The 20371-nt window shown below is 34.9% G+C and overlaps 1 protein-coding gene across 3 annotated transcripts in view; it reads left to right on the top strand.

Moving 5' to 3' along the window:
- The window catches only part of cacna2d3 (calcium channel, voltage dependent, alpha2/delta subunit 3), a 51124-nt gene that overhangs the window by 18667 nt on the left and 12086 nt on the right, over window positions 1–20371 (top strand). The window contains exons 7-23 of one of the 3 annotated variants that reach the window (XM_051912236.1): window positions 147–207; window positions 403–553; window positions 1437–1511; window positions 1632–1721; window positions 3751–3864; window positions 5838–5916; window positions 7868–8001; window positions 8498–8515; window positions 12324–12395; window positions 13197–13277; window positions 13418–13492; window positions 17049–17132; window positions 18818–18889; window positions 19065–19126; window positions 19271–19338; window positions 19968–20013; window positions 20116–20213. In XM_051912236.1, coding sequence (XP_051768196.1) covers window positions 147–207; window positions 403–553; window positions 1437–1511; window positions 1632–1721; window positions 3751–3864; window positions 5838–5916; window positions 7868–8001; window positions 8498–8515; window positions 12324–12395; window positions 13197–13277; window positions 13418–13492; window positions 17049–17132; window positions 18818–18889; window positions 19065–19126; window positions 19271–19338; window positions 19968–20013; window positions 20116–20213 — 1380 coding nt within the window. Of the gene's footprint in view, window positions 1–146; window positions 208–402; window positions 554–1436; window positions 1512–1631; window positions 1722–3750; window positions 3865–5837; window positions 5917–7867; window positions 8002–8497; window positions 8516–12320; window positions 12396–13196; window positions 13278–13417; window positions 13493–17048; window positions 17133–18817; window positions 18890–19064; window positions 19127–19270; window positions 19339–19967; window positions 20014–20115; window positions 20214–20371 lie in introns of all 3 variants that reach the window. The other 2 variants (XM_051912234.1, XM_051912235.1) reach the window with 2 other exon arrangements.

Below are 20371 nucleotides of genomic sequence, written 5' to 3'. Positions count from 1 at the left end.
TGAAACGTGATTTTAATATGAACAGTTCTATGTGTGTGAGGGGAAAAACACCACATACAATATCAACAATATCCATATATGATACAATATCAAATTCTTTTATGTCAACCTGTAAATTAAATTCTTTACACTATGTGTTTTTTCAGGTGTGAAATGGCATCCTGATGAACATGGTGTCATTGCTTTTGACTGCAGGAACAGAAAATGGTATGAACGACTTTTTTCTTCTTTAAATGATTCTTTAAATGTCTCTTTTGTGCTTTTTATTTGTTTTGTGGTGGTGAGCATGATCAGTAAGCCTTTGTTTGGTTTTCAAGAATAGATTCCAGTTTAACCTAACTTTTTAGTTTATTTCTAAATTATTCATGCATTAACACTTCTGTCTGAATCTTGTTGTCTCAGGTATATCCAGGCGGCCACCTCTCCTAAAGATGTTGTGATTCTGGTGGATGTCAGTGGCAGTATGAAGGGTTTAAGATTGACTATAGCCAGACAGACAGTCGCTTCCATACTGGACACGCTCGGGGATGATGACTTCTTCAACATTATTGCAGTGAGTCGAACAGAGAAAGTTTCCTCTCTTGTTTAAAGCTTAGCCTTCTCTGAGCTTTATCCTTCTTCTACAAAGGCATGATGTGTTTTTATGAATATAGATATCATTCCGAATGCTGCTCTAGGATAATGCAGCTGGTCTAGGATCAGTTTTCACACCCTAAATCTGAACCTTTAAAAAGGTAAAAATTGATTCTAGATCAGTGGCTGCGAGAAACTTCAGAAATGTCAAAATATAAATGATTTTACATTTTAAATCAATCATATTTTTAAAATATAATTTATTTTATTGTATATTATTATATTTATTATGTAATTTATAAAAAGTGACATTAAAGCCTTTTACGTTGCATTACATTGTAAAAAATGTATCACGGTTTCCACAAAAATATTAAGCAGCACAACAGTTTTCAACACTGATAGTAATAAGAAAGGAGTTTTTGAGTGCCAAATCAGCATATTAGAATGATTTCTGAAAATTAAGCTTTGCCATTACAGAAATAAATACATTTTAAGATATATTAACATAGAAAACAGTTATTTTAAGTTGTAAAAATATTTCAAAATATTACCGTTTTTACTGTATTTTTGATCAAATAAATGCAGCCTTGGTGAGCATAAGAGACTTCCTTCAAAAACATTAAAAAACTTAAATAAAGAATTTACGTAATAAATTATGTTAGCATTAAAATGGTTATTTTTTTAGACTATGATCTTTTTTTTTTTTTAAAGTAATAGTATGTTCATGTACTTTCGATACAAAAACGCAAGGAAATTTTGATTTAATATCCATGAGTGGAATAATTAGTACCCTTTAGGATATCAATTAATTTGAAGGCTTTTTTTAATTAATACTCACTGTGTCTAATTTCTTGTGTTTCCAGTACAACCAAGAGATCCATTATGTGGAGCCCTGTCTAAACGGCACTCTCGTTCAAGCTGACAGTACTAATAAGGATGTATGTCTTTCTTTTATTAAACAATGGCACACACTTGCTGCCTGTAATTACCTAATTTTCAGTGAAATTAGGACTCCTAAAACATATCTGAAAGCCATTTCTCATGTTCTTATTCATCAGCACTTTAAAGAGCATCTGGACAAGTTATTCGCCAAAGGAATCGGACTCCTGGGCAATGCACTGAGTGAGGCTTTCACTATCTTAAATGAGGTGAGTGAAGATTACCAAAACCGTGAGATTACAGAGGTCCGGTATCATGACTGCCCTCCTTTCTGCTCCTACACAAGTGTGTGTGTTTGCGTGTGTGAGCCTGCATTTTGTCTCACTGTTCCGGCCCCTCCTCGAGACACCTCTATCTCTCCCTGTGATTAATCGCGGTAATTGGCAGCGCTGATTAATAAGCTGATGAAAGCAAAGGCAATTGCAGACGAGATAGCGCTCAAAGTCGGTCCAGTTGTGCCCTTTATCTCTCTTTTCTCAGACCACTAGTCTCGCGGAAAGAACGAGGAGGGGAGAGACAGAGAGACAGAAAGGAGAGACAGGGTTGTATCTGTATTTGTCACATTCATTAGAGCCAGTCCATTAATATGGTAATCGTAAAACCCAGAGTCCGGCCCCTTTAAAGGACCGCATGCTGTGTTTGTGTCTGATTGGTTGAAAGTTAAAAAAAAAAAACTAAGTAGATGCAGCAGTCTTTGACTTTTGGAATGACATCATGCACTGCACCGCAGTAAAGTTCGCTTGGTGTAAAGACTACAATAGAGAATACAAAGCCTGATTATCACCCATAATGCAGGTTGTTTTAGCAGCAAAACATCTCCCTCTATGAGATACTATGTAGTGTATTCTGCTCAAACCCTCTGTCAAGTCATCTTTATTTATATAGCGCTTTATACAATACAGTTTGTTACAAAGCAGCTTTACAATGTTAAACAAGTAAATGATGATCAATGATGCAAACAGAATTCAATTTGCATAAAGCAGCTCTAGAAAGATAATAGTGTCATTGTTCATTTGAAACTACAAAGTCTGAAAATCTAGGGATTAAAATCCATTTTTAAGCTTGAAATAAACTCAAATCATGCTGGAGAACATGATCATCAGATTTTGTCCATGTTAATATAAGTTAATATATTATACACTACTGTTCACAAGTTTTTTTTGTGAAAGAAATTACCTTTTTTTTTTTATTCAGCAAGGACATTAAATTGATCAAAAGTGATAGTAAAGATATTTATAATACAGAATATTTATATTTCAAAGAAATGATGTTCTTTTGAACTTTCTATTCATCGAAGAATCCTGAACAGAAATGTATCACCATTTCCACAAAAAATATATTCAGTATTGGTAATAATAAGAAATGTTTCTTCGAGCAGCAAATCAGCATATTAGAATGATTTCTGAAGGATCATGTGACACTGAAGACTGGAGTAATGATGCTGAAAATTCAGCTTTGACATCATAGAATAAATTACATTTTAAAATATATTAAAATAGAAAACAGTTATTTTAAATAGGTAAAATATTTCACAATATATTTTACTGTAATTTTACTTTTAAATGGTAGTGTATATACAGTGAAATATATTTTAAAAAAATATATATATATATAATTTTTTTTTGATAGATTGCTTTTGGACCTAACTGCAGGTATAACCCTGAGATATTATCGCATATTGCAAAGATTTGATCAAAACATGCATTGCTTCCCAAATAAGATTAATGCATTGTAGCCTTAACAGTAATCCTAAAAATACTGTATACAAACAATGTAATCATAACATAATTAAACAATAAAGTATGAGAGGCTGTGCTATTTTGTGTCCACAGTTAAGCTACTGTCACTATTACACTGAAAAAAATGTAGTTATCTAGTTAAATGTACTGTAGTAGCTGTTTACTCTTGAGATCGACCAATCAGCATCCAGGACGGAACCATTTTATCATACAGCATAAACACAGTATCATCTACAAAGCATTATATATGAGCAATCTGTCAGAGACTCATAATGTAGATACAGAAACCACTCTGAAGACAATTTCCTGTTTGCTTCTCTTGTTTTTTTCCCCCCAACTAAAATAGATTCTGTTGTTAAATTTTTAGCTTTATGTGTTAGTGAATCATTCTAAGGCATTTTGATAGTGTTTATTCTGAATGTCGAACTGAATTCTCATTCTCATAATGAAAAGTCTCTCTCTTTCTCATGTCTCCTTATCTCTCCCTCTCACCGTGCAGATTAATCAGACCGGCCGTGGAAGTTCATGTAGTCAGGCGATCATGCTGATAACAGATGGAGCCACTGAAATGTATGATGATGTTTTTGCCAAATATAACTGGCCTGAGCGAAAGGTAAGATAAAGAATTATTAAAAGAAGGTTTTCCATGCATAGCAACCACGTTTTCAGTTTAAAAGCATCAAACAAGAATAAAAGCATGAATATTCATAATTAAATCCTACTTGAGATACATTATCAAATGCAGCATTATTTCTCTCAAGTATATTGGTTCTTTTCCTGCCTAAGCAAAGTGTGTTTTCTCTTACTTTATAGATTTAGTTATGATTGCTTTTTTCACCCCAGCACAAGTGTAAAATTCCCTTTTGAGAGCGTTTTGACATTTGGAGGAATTGTGTTTGGCTCCTGCGGTGGTTGTCTGAAAAAGTGTGTTAATGTATATTGAATTGCTGACAGCACCAGCTTCTTTGACACACTCTTCAAACATGGGGGAAAATGTTGAATAAACTGATTTGGAGGGTTTGCACATGTACCTGCCCTTAGGCAGTGCTGAATCAGTCGCCTGATTGACCCTGTGAACCAGTGTTTGCCGGCTGCGGCGCGGTTTGCATTACCAGACGTGTTCATAAAGCATTCGGCATTCAGGTGAACGAACATTCCTGGCCTGGATTGGTTGCATGTGTAAGTCTGCATCCCATGTCCTAACCGACATGAGGAGAAATGCGTTTTTACAGCCTGCAGAAGGGGTGTGTGTTTGTGTGTGTGTGTGTGAATTGTCGCTGGCCCACTGCGGTGTAACCGCTCAGTATTGGTTGGAATCAAAAGCCATTTATACATGGGAGACAGGAGCAATGTACTGAGAAATAGAGGGATGGAGGGTAAAAAGAGGGAGGGAGAAAAAATGAGTGAGCAGAGGAAGGAACATTGAGAGGAATGGTTGAGCTTATACATCCATATTTTGAAACCACCCTCATGTGCACAAATTAATAAATAAAATAAATGTATAAAACGTGCATTTTGGTCAATCTGTCTTCTCTATTTAAAAAGATTAATCTATTTATATTTGCAGTTTGCAAGTCATTGCATTTGGCTGTTTTTTTTTTTAACTTCCTGCAGCAAGGGCATCTTGAAACATGCTTATAAAAATGTTTTCAAAGAAACTACTAAACATGAAAAGCATTTAGCTTTTTTAGATTACTGAACATTGCCTTTTTTTTTTTTAAAATGTCTAAAACACATTGTAAGCAGTGTTGTTATTGTCAACTAAAACTATTAAAAATTGCTTTTGATAACTGAAATAAAGCTGAAATAAAATAAAATATAATATTAGATGAAAAATTCATCTTGGAAACTGAATGAAATTAAAATTATAAACTAAAACTGAAATAAAAATAAATAGAATAAAAACTAATAAAAAAAAGTGCATAACAAAATTACTAAAACTGAACATATAAAAGCTAATTCAAATATTAATAAATACTATAATAGCATATAAATAATACTAAAATAACACTGGTTGTAAGGCCCTTGCATTTAAAACAGTGTGAAATGTTTTTAAGTTGAACAAAAAAAATCACATAATTACAATATTTTCATGATTGATCATTGCTGTCACTCTGAGTACTCATGCACATCACTGGTAGAAATTTAAAACTGAATCTTAAAACATATGGTTAACAGTTTTCCTGTCTGATTTGTTACATCAGTTGTGTATAAGTAAATGCGCCAAGGCAGTTGTTTTCTAATGAGTAATCAAGTAATCAGGTTTTACCCTGACATCGGGAAATTGCATTGTGGGAAACAAGGAGATTCTTTGATTTAAATTCAGAGATCTGCTGCATGTGTGTTTTCAGTGTGGAGAAACAAAGAGAAACAGGAATGGAAAGAAACAGAGACCAATGTGATGCAAATTTGAAACTGTAGCTTGCCATGCTAAAAGCTATTCATGTGTAAAGTTTACATTGTATGAGTTTTGTGTGTATCAGTATTTAATAAATACAAAAAAGTACAAAAATGTTTACTCTTCATGTACAAATACTAAAGCATATTTATTTATCGCACAAATAAAACTCTTCTTTTTCTCCATAGGTTCGTATATTCCCCTACCTCATTGGCCGGGAATCTGCGTTTGCTGATAACCTGAAATGGATGGCGTGCGCCAATAAAGGTTCGTTATTTTTGGGGGGGATGACGAGTTGAATTTGATCTACATTCCATTTTAATTTTTGCTAATTAGTTAATTAATTATCCTGGCTGGGTTTTCCTGGATGACGGAAGCTTCCGTTCAGCTTCCGAGCGCGATGAGTTAGCGTGCCAGCGCAGTGGGTTTATTGGTTTGAAGGCTGGAGGAAATCACGCGGGTGTTGAGTGCTTGATGGGAGTGCGACAGCAACTGGCTCAACTCACAGAGCTGACATGGAGAGGTCAGGGGTCAACTGAGCCTAAATCACTCTTCCTGTCAGCTCGGCTCCCGTGGCTGCACAGCGTTGATCACTCCCATGTGCCCACGTCACGGATGACTGGCCGCGGGATGAGGAGCGCTCTCACACACACACACACAAGCTGAGAATTTCTAGCTCTGCACCTGGAGCCTCTGCAGTAGCACATGCACATTTTCAACACCGCCAGAAGGATGGAAAAGGCATCTGATGATCAGCTTGTATCTTACCTTAATAATCATACTTAATTTAATTTAATTTAATAAAGTATGTGTGATTATATTCTGTTTATATAATCTGTTGTGATTTCAAAATTTCAAAGCTATTCAAGGCTATACATTTAAATAGTATAATGTATTATAGTACTAATATTATTATTTAAAAGCCCAGCATTTTTCCCCCCACATTTTTTTAATGGAAAAACTGACTAAAATCTGAATATTAGCATTACACTCTTTACATCAATATATGGAAGCTTGTTTCTGCCACTAAATAAAAAAATTAAAAAGGTAATTGCGACTTTTTATCTCACAATTCTAACCTTTTTTCTCATAGTTGCGAGTTATAAAGTCAGAATTGCATATTATAAATATATATTTCAGACAGTTCTTGCAATTCAGACTTTATAACACACAATTCTGACTTTATATCACGCAATTGCGAGTTTTTATTACGCAATTCTGACTTTATAACTCGCAATTCTGACTTTTTTTCTCAGAATTGCGAGATATAAACTCACAATTGCGAGGTATAAAGTCAGAATTGCAAGATATAAAGTCATAATTGTGACTTTATGTCTTGCAATTCTGACTTTATATCACACAATTCTGACTTCATAACTCACAATTCTGACTTTATACCGCACAATTCTGACTTTATCTCAGAATTTCTGACTTTATAACTCACAATTGCCAGTTTATATCTTACGGAGCCCTGGACATGACATGCAGGAAAAAAATAGTAGTCTAAATCGTGCGCATGATTTATTAATTCGTTCCCTCGATTTACTAAAACGTGCGCACGATTTATATTTTGTTCCCTCGTCACAATTACAAGCTTTTTACAAGCTTCCATATCAATAACTATGAATAACTAAACATTATAAAATATCATAATGGGCATTATAATGACTTATGAATAAAAATAAAAGATTATAGCATCTATTTTAAAGCATTATGAATACCTTTAAAAATAATATATTACTGTAAAGAAATCTGTTAAAATGCAGTACATTTACAGGCTTCATAGAAAGTGATACCAAAATGCATTTAGACAAAACATGCAATGATTTTGAAAGAAGTCTCTTCTTCTCGCCATATATATTCATGGTCACTGTGAATTTTGACAAGTAAGACATATTTTGTTGATCCTGGAACAACATTCCTGCCCAAAAATGTAGTCCTAGTCCTACCCCTAAACCTAATCCTACCCATAACTTATCCTTAAAATCAGAGGGAATGGTAGGTGAATAACTCTGATGTAGAAGCACCTAACCCTGGTTGTAAGCCTAAATTTGACATAAACTGTAAACTTGTCCCTCAAATCTGATTGGTTGATGTTGTTCCAGAATCAACAAAGATGTTTATCCAGGAACATGTTGTACTTGTTAAAATCACATTCACCATATATTCATAGATTCAGTGAGTAATTCAGATCTGCTGTGGTTTGTGTGTTGTGCAGGTTATTTTAGTCAGATCTCCACTCTGGCTGATGTTCAGGAGAACGTGATGCGGTATTTGCATGTGATGAGCAGACCTAAAGTTATCGACCATGAACATGACACAGTGTGGACTGAAGCCTACGTGGACAGCGCAGTAAGTATAATTAATCACAACTTGTGTTGTGTGTGTACAGCATCTGTATCCTTTACAACAATGTGCAATATAAACTACAGCTTCTGCAAAAATACGACTTTTATTTATAAATCACCACAATCATCAAAATAACAGAAAGATTCTGAAGAACATCACATTGTTTGAGAAACATCTCATATTATTATTTATTTAAACTACAATTTATTTGGCAGAAATTAATGCCACTATGGTACATTTTTGTAAAGGGTTTGCTGTCGAAAATATCTAGTATTTTCTCTACTAAATGTATGTGTTTTCTACAATCATTCTCCCTCATAAAATGCAACTCATTAGTAGCTCCGTTAACTCCCTGAAGGTCTCATCAAGACACTCTTCCATTCAGTGAGCACTGCGAGAACGAGATCAGGTCACACACCGTGCAGTGTGTCTCTTGTATGTGTGTAGACGTGAGCACATGTCAATGACACGTATTATTTTTCTCCCTGTGTCCCTATAGCTCGCGCAGGCGCACAAGGTAACAGTCGCAACCGGTGTCTCTGTGGCTCTGTTCCGAAACCTAGCGAGCTGCCTACGGAGGCAGCATTTTAAGGGCGCGCACAACATGGAGCCTGTTCCTTCTAACATACCTAATAATAGCCCAATTCTATGGCAGCCTTGCATGCATATAACTTGCAATACCAGAATGCATTGTGACAAGTTCAGGGGGGTAAAAACATATAGTAGATGCACTCTCAGAAAAAAAGGTAAAAAAGCTGTCACTGGGGCGGTATCCTTTCAAAAGGTACACCTTTGTATATTATTTAACCCTAAAATTTGCATATTAGAACCTTAAAGGTACAGTAGTTACAACCTTAAGGTGACGTAGTTACATTGTACTTACTCAAATAGGTACTAAGTAATATTAATTAACTACTAACTATGTACTTACTATAGAGTTACGGTTAGGGTTAGGGTTTGGTTTAGGGTTAGTTACTTGTAATTATGCGTAATTTACTGTTATTACTATAGTAAGTACATGACTTTAAGATAAAGTGTTACCAGTGTATGTATTAATACTTAAAGTGTACATATTAGTACCTTAAGTGTACATATTAATACCTAAAGGTACAAATTAATATCTAAATGTGCATTTTAGTATCTAAATGGTGCATATTACTACCTAAAGTGTACATATTAAAATGTAAAGGTACAGATTAGTACCTAAATGTACTTATTAGTATGTAAAGTGTACATATGAATACCTAAATGTAAATATAAAGACGTAAATGGTATATAGTAGTTCCTTAATGATACATTTTAGTACTCTTTGAAAGAATTTTATCCTATTGACAGCTTTAGTGTACACATAGTGAACATATTAATACCTAAATGTACATATAATATCTAAAGGTACATATTAGTATGTAAATTGTACATATTAATACCTAAAGGTATATATTAATATCTAAAGGTACATATTAGTACCTAAAGTGTACATATTAGTATGTAAAGTGTATATAATAGTACCTAAAGTGTACTTATTAGTATGTAAAGTGTACATATTAGTACCTAAAGGTACATATTAATATCTAAATATCTAAAGGTACATATTACTACCTAAAGTGTACATATTAGTATGTAAAGTGTACATAAAGTACCTAAAGTGTATATTATAAAATAGTACCTAAAGTGTATATTAATATCTAAATGGTAAATATTAGTTCCTAAATTGTAAATATTAGTACTTTTTGAAAGAGTTCCATCCCAGGGACAGCTTTTGTACCCTTTTTCCTGAGAGTTTATAAACTGTAGATTATATATATAATTCATTAAATACTAAAAAAGCATCACTAAAATAGTTCAAACTGTTTAAAATGGGACTGTTTTAGCCAATATTAATATTATGCAATATTGTTGTATATTTATGCTTATTAAGAGTTTATGCTCGCGCTTTTTAGCACTATTTGTATGACATACAGCGTAGAATGTTCCAAATCGGTCACTCAGTTAGAATGCTGCCTATGTAGACTGTAGTCAGCAAGGCAGCTGACTAGGTTTTGGACCAGAGCCTGTTTGTGTCCATTCTGTCACTGGTGTCTTGCAGCATTTCCTCATTGTAATTTGCTTTCAGTATTCCGTTTCTGGAATCTGAAACGTTTTATTAGTTCTTGAACATGGATGTGGTGCAGAGTGCTACTGGGGAACGCTGCGTGAGAGAGCGAAAGATAAAAGCGAGTGAGGGCGAGATGTGGTCAGAGATAGGGTTTGGCTTCACTCTGCTGGGTATGTCGAGAACTGCAACACCGACCGCTGTGCCATTCCATTTCTGATAAGACCGACTCATACACACACACACACACACACACACACACACACACACACACACACACACACACACACACACACACACAGACAGTGCAAGTGTTCGCAACCATCCAATGTCTTTGACACCCTCCTCTGTCACACACACAGGCATAGGCGTAGGGTGTTGGGAATTGTTCTCTAGAGTGTGTGTTGCTGTATCTTGGCCACTGAGACACCCCATTCATCATTTTGTGGATCATTGGCTTTTATCTCCTAAAGCCGTAATAAAACTGACATTGGAGCAGAGGGGGTGAGAGAGGCAGAGACTGGGAGAAAGAGAGAAGGAAAGAGGGGGGAAGGAGAGGAATGGGGAAGCACAAGGTTAATTCACAGATTTCAATTTGGCTCCTGCAGGATACACCTCCAGTGTTCTGCACGACGCCGACCAGACTGAACAAATGTTGGACAAAACTCAAACTGAGGGTTTTTTTTTTTTTTTTTGAGCTCTCGAATGCGAGACAGAATAAGAGAGACTTTAAAGCCCTCTTCAATGGGACTGAGGGAGATTTTTGCTGCTGTTTTAGAAGCAAACCTGCCATTGGAACAAGACCAGTGATGATTAAAGTTACATTCTGAGAACAAGATTTAAAGGGATAGTTCACCCCAAAATAAAATTGTTTACTTTTGAATTGTTCAATCTGTCATCATTTACTATCTGTTTTCATTCCAAGTCCATTTGAAATTCTTTATTTTGTTCTTGTTGAACTGAAAAGGTGTTTTGCAGAATATCCTCATAAATCTTTTCCTTACAGTGAAAGTGAATGGGGACTGGGGCTGTCGAGCACCAATATCACTAAAAAAGAGGTCCATACAACTCAAACTGTACACCAAGTCTTCTGAAATGATACGATAGCTTTCTATATGAAATTATGTATAATTTACATTACTGTTCAAAAGTTTGGGGTCATTAAGATTTTAAGTATTAAGAAATTAATAACAATGGTGCATTAATTGATCACAAGTGACAGTGTAAAGACTGAAACATTTCAAATAAACTTTTTTATTAATCAGAGAATCCTGAAAAAATATTAAGCAGCTGTTTAACATTGATAATAATAAGAAATGTTTCTTAAGCACCAAATCGAGAACGAAAGACAAGATTGACATTTCACGTCATTGATGTCAGACTCAACGAGACCCATTTTGAAACATTATGTTTGAATATATGCTAACAGAAATGAGATTTGAGAAGTACGACAGAGAAGTTTTTCAGTGAAAAAGTATTCAAATTTCACAAATCACATGATGTCAGAAGATTTTTAATATAGCACAATGCGTATGGACCATTTTTATGATACTTTAAAGCTGTTTTTTGTCCTTTTTGGAGTTTGACAGCTCCAGTCTCTATTCGCTTTCATTACTTTGATTTCATTTTACTGTTCCCCTTAAAGTCATACAGGTTTGGAAAGACATGAGAGTGAGTAAATGACAGAATTTTCATTTTTGCATGAACTATCCCTTTAATTATTATTTTTTTTTACTGGAAAACAAAACAAAGATGCCAACTAAGAATGGGATATTTACCATTTTTCTTTTTTCTGTCTGTTTTTCTCTTCCACAAACACAAACAACCGCATTCACGAATCCTCTCAAGGGCCACTGTAAAACATGCAAAATGGACACACACACATAAGGGTGAGGTGGGGGAATAGCAGACCTAGTTTCAGCGAGCTCATGCGTTAAATCATGTCAGCCCTCATCGTGCCCGCAGCTGAGCTTACAGTTCAGCTACAGAGATGAACCATCTTCACCAGATCACCCTTCACTTGTCTACACCTCGCACGGCCATTAATCAAAACGTTGGTTTGAATATTTCATATCGCAGCAACTTCCTTGATCTGAAGGCCGGTGGGACAACACAGTGTGAGCTTATGAACCGGCCGTGGCGATTAATGTCCATCCAAAATCTTTATCGGATGCATTTTTCTCAGATGTTCATGTAATTTAAATCTGAAAGTTTTCTTTTGGTCTGTCAGCAGCTTGGGGAGAGTAAAGGTCCAAACCCGATGACCACAGTGGCCATGCCTGTGTTTAGCACCAAGAATGAAACGGTGGGGAGAATGACTGTGTGTTATCTGATATCTGTTAGTCTAGCACATATTTTGAGTTTGAATAGACACAGACACATACACAATTAATATAATATGTATATTAAAATATATAAAACTTATATTATAGAAAGTTTCCATTTGGAACTATAATAACAATATTAATATTATTAATAATATTAATATTAACATCAATAGCAATATTATTTTAATGTTAATATTTAAAACTAGTGTTAATTCAACCTAAATATCAAAATTAAATTAATGTATATATTAAAATGTATATTCTAAAAAGTTTTCATATGGAACTATAAAAATATTAAAATGATTGATATTAATATAATTGTTGTTTGTGTATTATTATTAATATTAATAATAATTCATATTAGTTAAATATAACTATCAATATTCATGTACATTCTAAAATGTATATTCTAAAAAGTTTCCGCTTGGAGGCGTGAATGATTCATTTTGTTTTGTGAACTGAATCAACTGATTCATTGAAAAGATCAGACACAAAAGAACAAATAATTTTTCATCCATATCTATTTGTTTAATCAAACTTGTTGGAAAACACTTAATTAATAGTATGCGGTAACATTGATGGTGTGTTTCACTTATAGTTCATATTCACTGAGCTTTGACATAATTAATATCCACCATACAACGGCTTCAGAAGACTTATTTTTGACTTATTTTTACTTTAAACGCTTCAAAAACCTATTAATATCAGTGAGAATGAGAAGTGAAAAATGTGTACATGTGTGAAAATAAGATAATTTCACAGTATGTGTCTCTCTGCAGAAAAACCAAGGCATCCTGCTAGGCGTTGTGGGCACTGACATCCCCATTCAGGAGTTAATGAAAACCATCCCAAAACACAAGGTAGGATGTTACCACCAATAAATAGCCATGCATTCCAAAATCAATTTTAATCTGTTCAATTTTACACTCTCTATATCTTAAAGTGGGCTGAAGTGTTGATAATGCTATAATTTTTTAAAACCTTATCTTCTTTTCTCCAGCTAGGAATACATGGATACGCATTTGCCATTACCAATAACGGATACATCCTGACACATCCTGACCTGAGGCCCCTGGTAAGGACTAATATGTTGTTCTGAGCCCATATCCAGCCTTATATTAGAACTATTTTAGGAATATGATACAATAGACGTTCAATTACATCCATACCCAAAAAAAAAAAAGATGGCTCAGGTAAAATCTACCCACACATGCAGTGTGTGCTTGTGAGAGCGCTGGTGGGACGCTGAAGTGCATCATGGGAGATGTAGTTTTTGTAATCCCAACCCTTTTCCTCTGATATATTGCATGCAGGAATAAAAGCCCATTCATGTGCCTGCCAGGGCTGATCAGAGCACTGAGGTAACTCACCCTTCGCAGGGACACCCCTCACCCCGCTCTCAGTCACCACGCGTGGCTGTGCGTCTCTGTGTGTCGTGAACGTGTTGGTGTTCTCGTCGTAATGTGGCTCCAGTGCTGCTGTGTATCAGTTTGTGTTTGCGTAGCGGTGGTGTGCATCAGTCAAGGCTTCTGAGTGTGTGTATTTACAGACCACACTGACTCTGTGTTGCTGAACAGGGACAGTGTTTACTGTTACTGAATGTGGTAAATGCTAAAATGAGTATTATTAGTGTAAGTAGCATTATGACTGTTTACTTTGAACTGGACTGGATTCAAGTGTGCACATAAAGTAACATTCTTATTAAAACTTGTAGCCAATTATAGGCTCTGTTCCAAACCCTAGTTAGCTGACCATCTAGGCAACATTTTTAGACATTATAAGCAAACTCTCACCGTGGGAGCAAATTTATGATGGATTTTAATATTAATGTTTGACATTATATAAAGTATGTTGTGTACATGCAGATCCCACGATGCATTGCAACAAGGGATTTTTTTTATATATTGTAAACTAAAGTATAGAAAATTATAGAAAATAGCTCCATCTAATTAAAAAAATGAACTATTTCATCTAATGTTTTGGTGTGCTTAGTAAAACTATTAAAAACCTTTTTTAATAATCAAAATAAAGATTAAATAAAACAAAATGTAAATATAATTTTTTTTTAATTAAATGAAAATTTGAAACTTATTGAAATAAAATAAGTTAGGTTAAATACTAAAATTACTAATATGAAAACTGAAATAAAAAAATTAAATAGAACTATTTTTTAAAATGCAGTCTAATAAAAAATATAGCTACGAGCAGCAATTAAGGGGCCAAACACAAAAGACATGATGAGTCGTGCAAGCATGGCTGGGAGCATCAGACCAAGTGCAACAATGAGTAATTAAAGACATTTTTAGATTATTTTAGTCAAAACGACTGAAAAATCATAAATACAATCAATAGTAATATGATTTAATAGCTTATCACATTTGGACTGCAAGTTCGATCGACTATGGAATAATTAGTCTCAGCCTCAGACATCAAGCCCAAGGAACGTCTGATGCATATGGCACGCTTATCTGGAAACATTTCAGGAGTTTCGAAGTCATCATCTGGTTGGTTGAATTCTACAGGATGTCTGGGAGACATGCGTGTCGCGTTCTTTAACGGTCCGCCTGGAAAAACCCCTTGTAGAAGAACAACGCTGACGTGTTTACAACTGTGACAATGAGCGCTTACCAGGTTCAACTAAATGCTGGATTTTCAAAAGTATGTGAAGTTTGCTGCTCCATTGTTGCAGTAAACTTGCACAATGTTCTCGAATGAATAATTTATAGATGCACGCCGGTCTGTTATTGTAGGGACATCAACTTTACATTTTCATGCCCCTAAACATAACACGGAACCAAACGAATTGTGATTGGATGCGTTACATGTCAGTCAAACGTCCTCTTTAGCGGTCCTTGGCCAATGAAAGCTGCGATAGAGTTCAGACTTTCTGCTGTAAGTCTGAAGGTCTGGCTACGTGAGACTATGGAATAATTGGTATCATTGTTCTCGGTATGACCCATGGAATCTATCAAGACAACTTTCATTAAAATATGCAAAATTAATCAAAAGCTATTAGCATTTCTGACCACAAAGTGGCACTGTCTCAAAACTTTTTAAGTACTTTCAGGGCATGGTGCCGAAGACACATACCGAGTTTCGTAATGATACGCTAATGCTTTCATAAAATACTGCATTTTTAGACAAAATATTTTTGACGTGCTCTTCGTCAAAATCGCGCATGCGTTATTTGAGAACAGTTTTGTTTTTCAAAAAGCTTTTAATAACTTTTTGCCAGAATAGTCTGAGAATTATGTGAGACAATTTTGGTAAAAAATCAAACGAACCATCTAAGACAAGTTCAAAAGTAGGTTTTTCGGAAAATTCAAAATGGTGGGAAAGTTTTCATGATGGAAAATGAAGTCATAGGGTGCAATCGAATCGTCTTGAGCCTAGGAATCAGGAAAAAAGAATTTTGTTTCTAACCCTTAAAGCTCAAAAATGATTAGCATAAACATGAGTATAATTTGGACAGTTGGTGGCGCTAGAGAGATTGAGTTAGAGACTCCAAATTGCTGTGGTTAATGTTCAGACATTTATCTGTGTGCCAAATTTCACAACTTTTTACCATACGGTAAAAAGACTCGAGCAAAAGAAAAAGAATAATAGGAAAACTAACAGATACAATAGGTGCCTTCTCACCAATGTGCTTGGCCCCTAATGACAAAAGCACATAACAAAATTAATAAAACTTAAGCTTTTATTTTAATATTGCAATGTGCCATTCCCTTTAAAATCAGTGGATTCACAACATTCTCAGTGGCTTCTCGTGTTCTCCATGTAAAGAGCACTATTTGCATAGCACTGTTAACTGTAATGTACATGGAGTATTTGAATTCAGTTACTTACTCAGAGATTCCATTTCAGTTAGGATGCTGCCTATGTAGACCGTAGACAGCGAGGCAACTCATTAGGGATTGGAACAGAGCCATTGACTGACTAAAACCAATCTGAGCAAAAAAGATTAGACAGATTATTTTGACACAGATCTCTATAAGCCTAATATTGGCTGGTCTGATAGTGTGTAAACAAAACTCATTTCCTTGCACCACAGTTTCTCAATCCTACTCCTGGAGTCCTGTCCCTCAGCACTGCACATGTTGGATGTTTCCCTTATGTAAAGGTGCTGTAAACAATTTTTCTGGAATATCACACATAAAATGCCCTGACTACTGACAGATATCACTAAAATAGGTGTCACACCTGTCTCAGTGACAGCAGCAGACTCTGTAAACAGTAAATGAAAGAGTCAAGGAAGCAATGCATGCTTTTAAGCCTATCAGAAAACCAGTCAATCAGAAATGTTTTGTGCCTGTCTATCATTTACTCCGTTTGGGATTGCTTTGATCGTTTTAGAGAGAGGCCATGTGGTTGAAGTTAGCAAAATAGTGAAACTGAGCAAATTGTTTACAGCACCTTTAACACGCTTCATCATCTGATTAGACACCATAAATGTGCAGTGCTAGTGGGAAAGTCAAGGAGCAGGAGTGAAAAACCTTAGACTAATGGCCTCTATCACCACGTACTGTACGTTTCTGTCTCCATCATGTTACCCGTATGACCCCAGTTCCTAACTGTAAGTACACTGCCATCCTCTAAAGCCTTTCCTGTCCTCTGTGTGTCTCTTCCTGCAGTACCAGGAGGGCCAGAAGAGGAAGAAACCCAGTTACAGCAGCGTGGACCTGTCCGAGGTGGAATGGGAGGACACTGAGGATGTTGTATGGACCAGTTTCTGTGTTTTTACACAATGAGTGCTGACAATGCACTACAGTTAGACAAGGCCCGTTCACACCAAGAACGAATACTATATTAGCGTCCACACCAGCGGACGGTATCGTTCTGTTTATTCTAAGCATGCACTGCAGTTTTGCTTTAAATGCTTGAGCTCTTTAAAGCAGGATGGATTCTTATTGGCTGTCAATGTTTTTATGGTTCATCAGCTGGAAAAAGTCGTTCTGAAATTGATTCCAATGATATTGTTTCTCTGTCGTTATCATTATAGCAGTAGAAGCTTGTTTCTGCCATGAAATAAAAAATAAAAAAGGTAATTGCAACTTTTTATCTCACAATTCTGACTTTTTTTTCCTCACAATTGTGAGTTTATATCTCACAATTCTGACATTTTCTTAGAATTGCGAGATATAAAGTCAGAATTGCGAGTTATAAAGTCAGAATTGTGAGATATAAACTCACAGTTGCATGTTATAATGTCCAATTGTGAGGGGAAAAAAGACAATTCTAACTTTATAACTCACAATTAAAAAAAAGTCAAAATTGTGAGTTTATATCCCGCAATTCTTACTTTATAAGACGCAATTGCGAGTTTATATCATGCAATACTGACTTTATAACTCGCAATTGTGAGTTTATGTCTAGCAATTCTGAGAAAAGTCAGAATTGTGAGATACAAAGTCAGAATTGTGATTAAAAACTTGCAATTGCGAGAAAAAAGTCAGAATTGCGACTTTATATCTCACAATTCTGACTTTATAACATACAATTCTGACTATATCACACAATTCTGACTTTATATCTCGCAATTCTGACTTTATAACATGCAATTCTGACTATATCACACAATTCTGACTTTATATCACACAATTTTGACTTTATATCACACAACTCTGACTTTATATCTCGAAATTCTGACTTTATATCTCACAATTCTGACTTTATATCATGCAATTCTAACTTTATAACACGCAATTCTGACTTTATATCTCACAATTCTAACTTTATATCACGCAATTCTGACTATATCACACAATTCTGACTTTATATCTCGCAATTCTGACTATATCACACAATTCTGACTTTATATCTCGCAATTCTAACTTTATAACACGCAATTCTGACTTTATATCTCACAATTCTAACTATATCACGCAATTCTGACTATATCACACAATTCTGACTTTATATCTCTCAATTCTGACTATATCTTGCAATTCTAACTTTATAACATGCAATTCTGACTTTATAACATGCAATTCTGACTTTTAATTTAAACTCGCAATTGCGAGTTTAAATCTCACAATGCTAAGAAAAAAGTGAGAATTGTGCGATTAAAAAGTCACAATTACCTTTTTATTTTTTTTTATTTAGTGGCGGAAACAAGCTTCCATAAGTTGTGGTGTGGATTCTGCTATTCTTTTATATTTAGAATGTTTTTTAAAACTATATCTTTATCGTTATAGTTATCGTCCTTGGTGTGAACGGTCCTTTAGACCAGAAACATACTTTATGCAAATACGCAGACGCAAATGCATTGCAGGTGCTCAGTCCTGTTGTACATTAAGTTCACGTAATTGCATGAAGTGTTTTGCATCTTAAGAGGTGTTGACATACAGTATTAACATGAATAAGTGCTGCTTCACTGCTTCATAAATGTGTTTATTTGTAGTTGCGCACAGCAATGGTGAACAGACGAACTGGCACTTTTTCAATGGAAGTAAAAAGAACAGTGGACAAAGGGGTAACGTTTTATCATTACTTGCAAGAATTTTTACAATTCCAGATTAATGATACACAATCTTAGTGTCATATTATTAAAAAAAAAAAACCATTAGTTTAATGGCAAATATCAAAAATACACCTCACATGAGTGCTTAACTTTATAATCTTTTATCTTTAAATTTGTTCCCCAACAGAAACGTGTCTTAACGATGCACAATGATTATTACTACACTGATATTAAAGGAACTCCATTTAGGTAGGTCGTGTCTTGTAAATGTACATTATTCTCAAATGTTTGCTTGTAAAAGTATTACATTTGAACAAATGCTGATTAAAAGGACGTGGCCTTGTGATGATGAAAATGTGACTTTTGAAATGGTGTTTTCTGTATGTTTTGTAGTGTAGGTGTGGCGCTTTCAAGAGGACATGGAAAATACTTCTTCAAGGGAAATGTTTCGCTAGAAGCCGGTGAGGATTTGGTTTACTAGCAAGAATTAGGAAAACCAAGGAAGTTCATTTTTATGGTTAAAATGCTTGAATATATATTCTTGTCTTATAGCTTTGGATCACATATATTTTTATTAGTTTTCTTTCTATGAATTTCTTTGAATTATTTAATCAGTCCTATTAAAGGTCTGATATTTTGAAGTTTGGAGATTGTTTCACCATTGTTATACAGTGTCTTGATTTTCCATTTTCCTATATGGGAATCTGAAATATATGTAACCCAGAGAAATGTTAAAAATTCATAATGTTTTGTTGACCATTTGCATATTTTTATGAACAATGTAGGAACAATTCAAATACTTTAGACTTTTATTGGTGTATTTATAATGAACGATAAATAATGTGATATTTATAATAAGTGGAACGGATCTGTTTTCTTGAGATCTTTCTCTCCACTGGGCTGAAAACACAAATATCATAATTCTGACAGATCAACTGTCAATTTTAACAGCGCTGCTTTGAGAGACTGGACCTCTCAATTTCTTTTGCTCTGTCTCTCTTTCTCAGATTTACCCATAAGTATCCAGGAGTGTTCCTGATACCTCCAGTTCATCTGTAATCCTCTCTAATCCACACTTTTTTCTTTTTAGGTCTACATGATCTGGAGCAACCAGATGTTGCCCTTGCTGATGAATGGTAAAGACCTCTATTGACACTTAATGTATAATCTAACACTCTGTTAATTGTAATTAATCACATAAGTATTAAATATTGTACTTTTTTACGTTTTTGTTTCAGGACGTACTGTAACACAGATGAGCATCATGAGCATCGTCACCTGACTCAAGTTCAGGCCATCAAACTGTACATGACCAGCCGTAAACCACACCTCAAATGTGAGCAGCGTTTCAGCTCATCCTTAATGTCAATGTGAAATCAAAATTAACCCTGTTTACTTTCTTATTGTGATAAATTCATCAGTGCATATTATTCTAAGGAGAAATGTTTGTCTTCATAATCTTTCATCAAGTTGTTCTGCCTCTGAAACGATTTT

The sequence above is a fragment of the Ctenopharyngodon idella genome, chromosome 11 (genome assembly GCF_019924925.1).
Source record: "Ctenopharyngodon idella isolate HZGC_01 chromosome 11, HZGC01, whole genome shotgun sequence".
NCBI lineage: Eukaryota > Metazoa > Chordata > Actinopteri > Cypriniformes > Xenocyprididae > Ctenopharyngodon > Ctenopharyngodon idella.
Note: the sequence above shows the minus strand (reverse complement) of the source record. Positions and strands in the feature narration are given on the sequence as shown.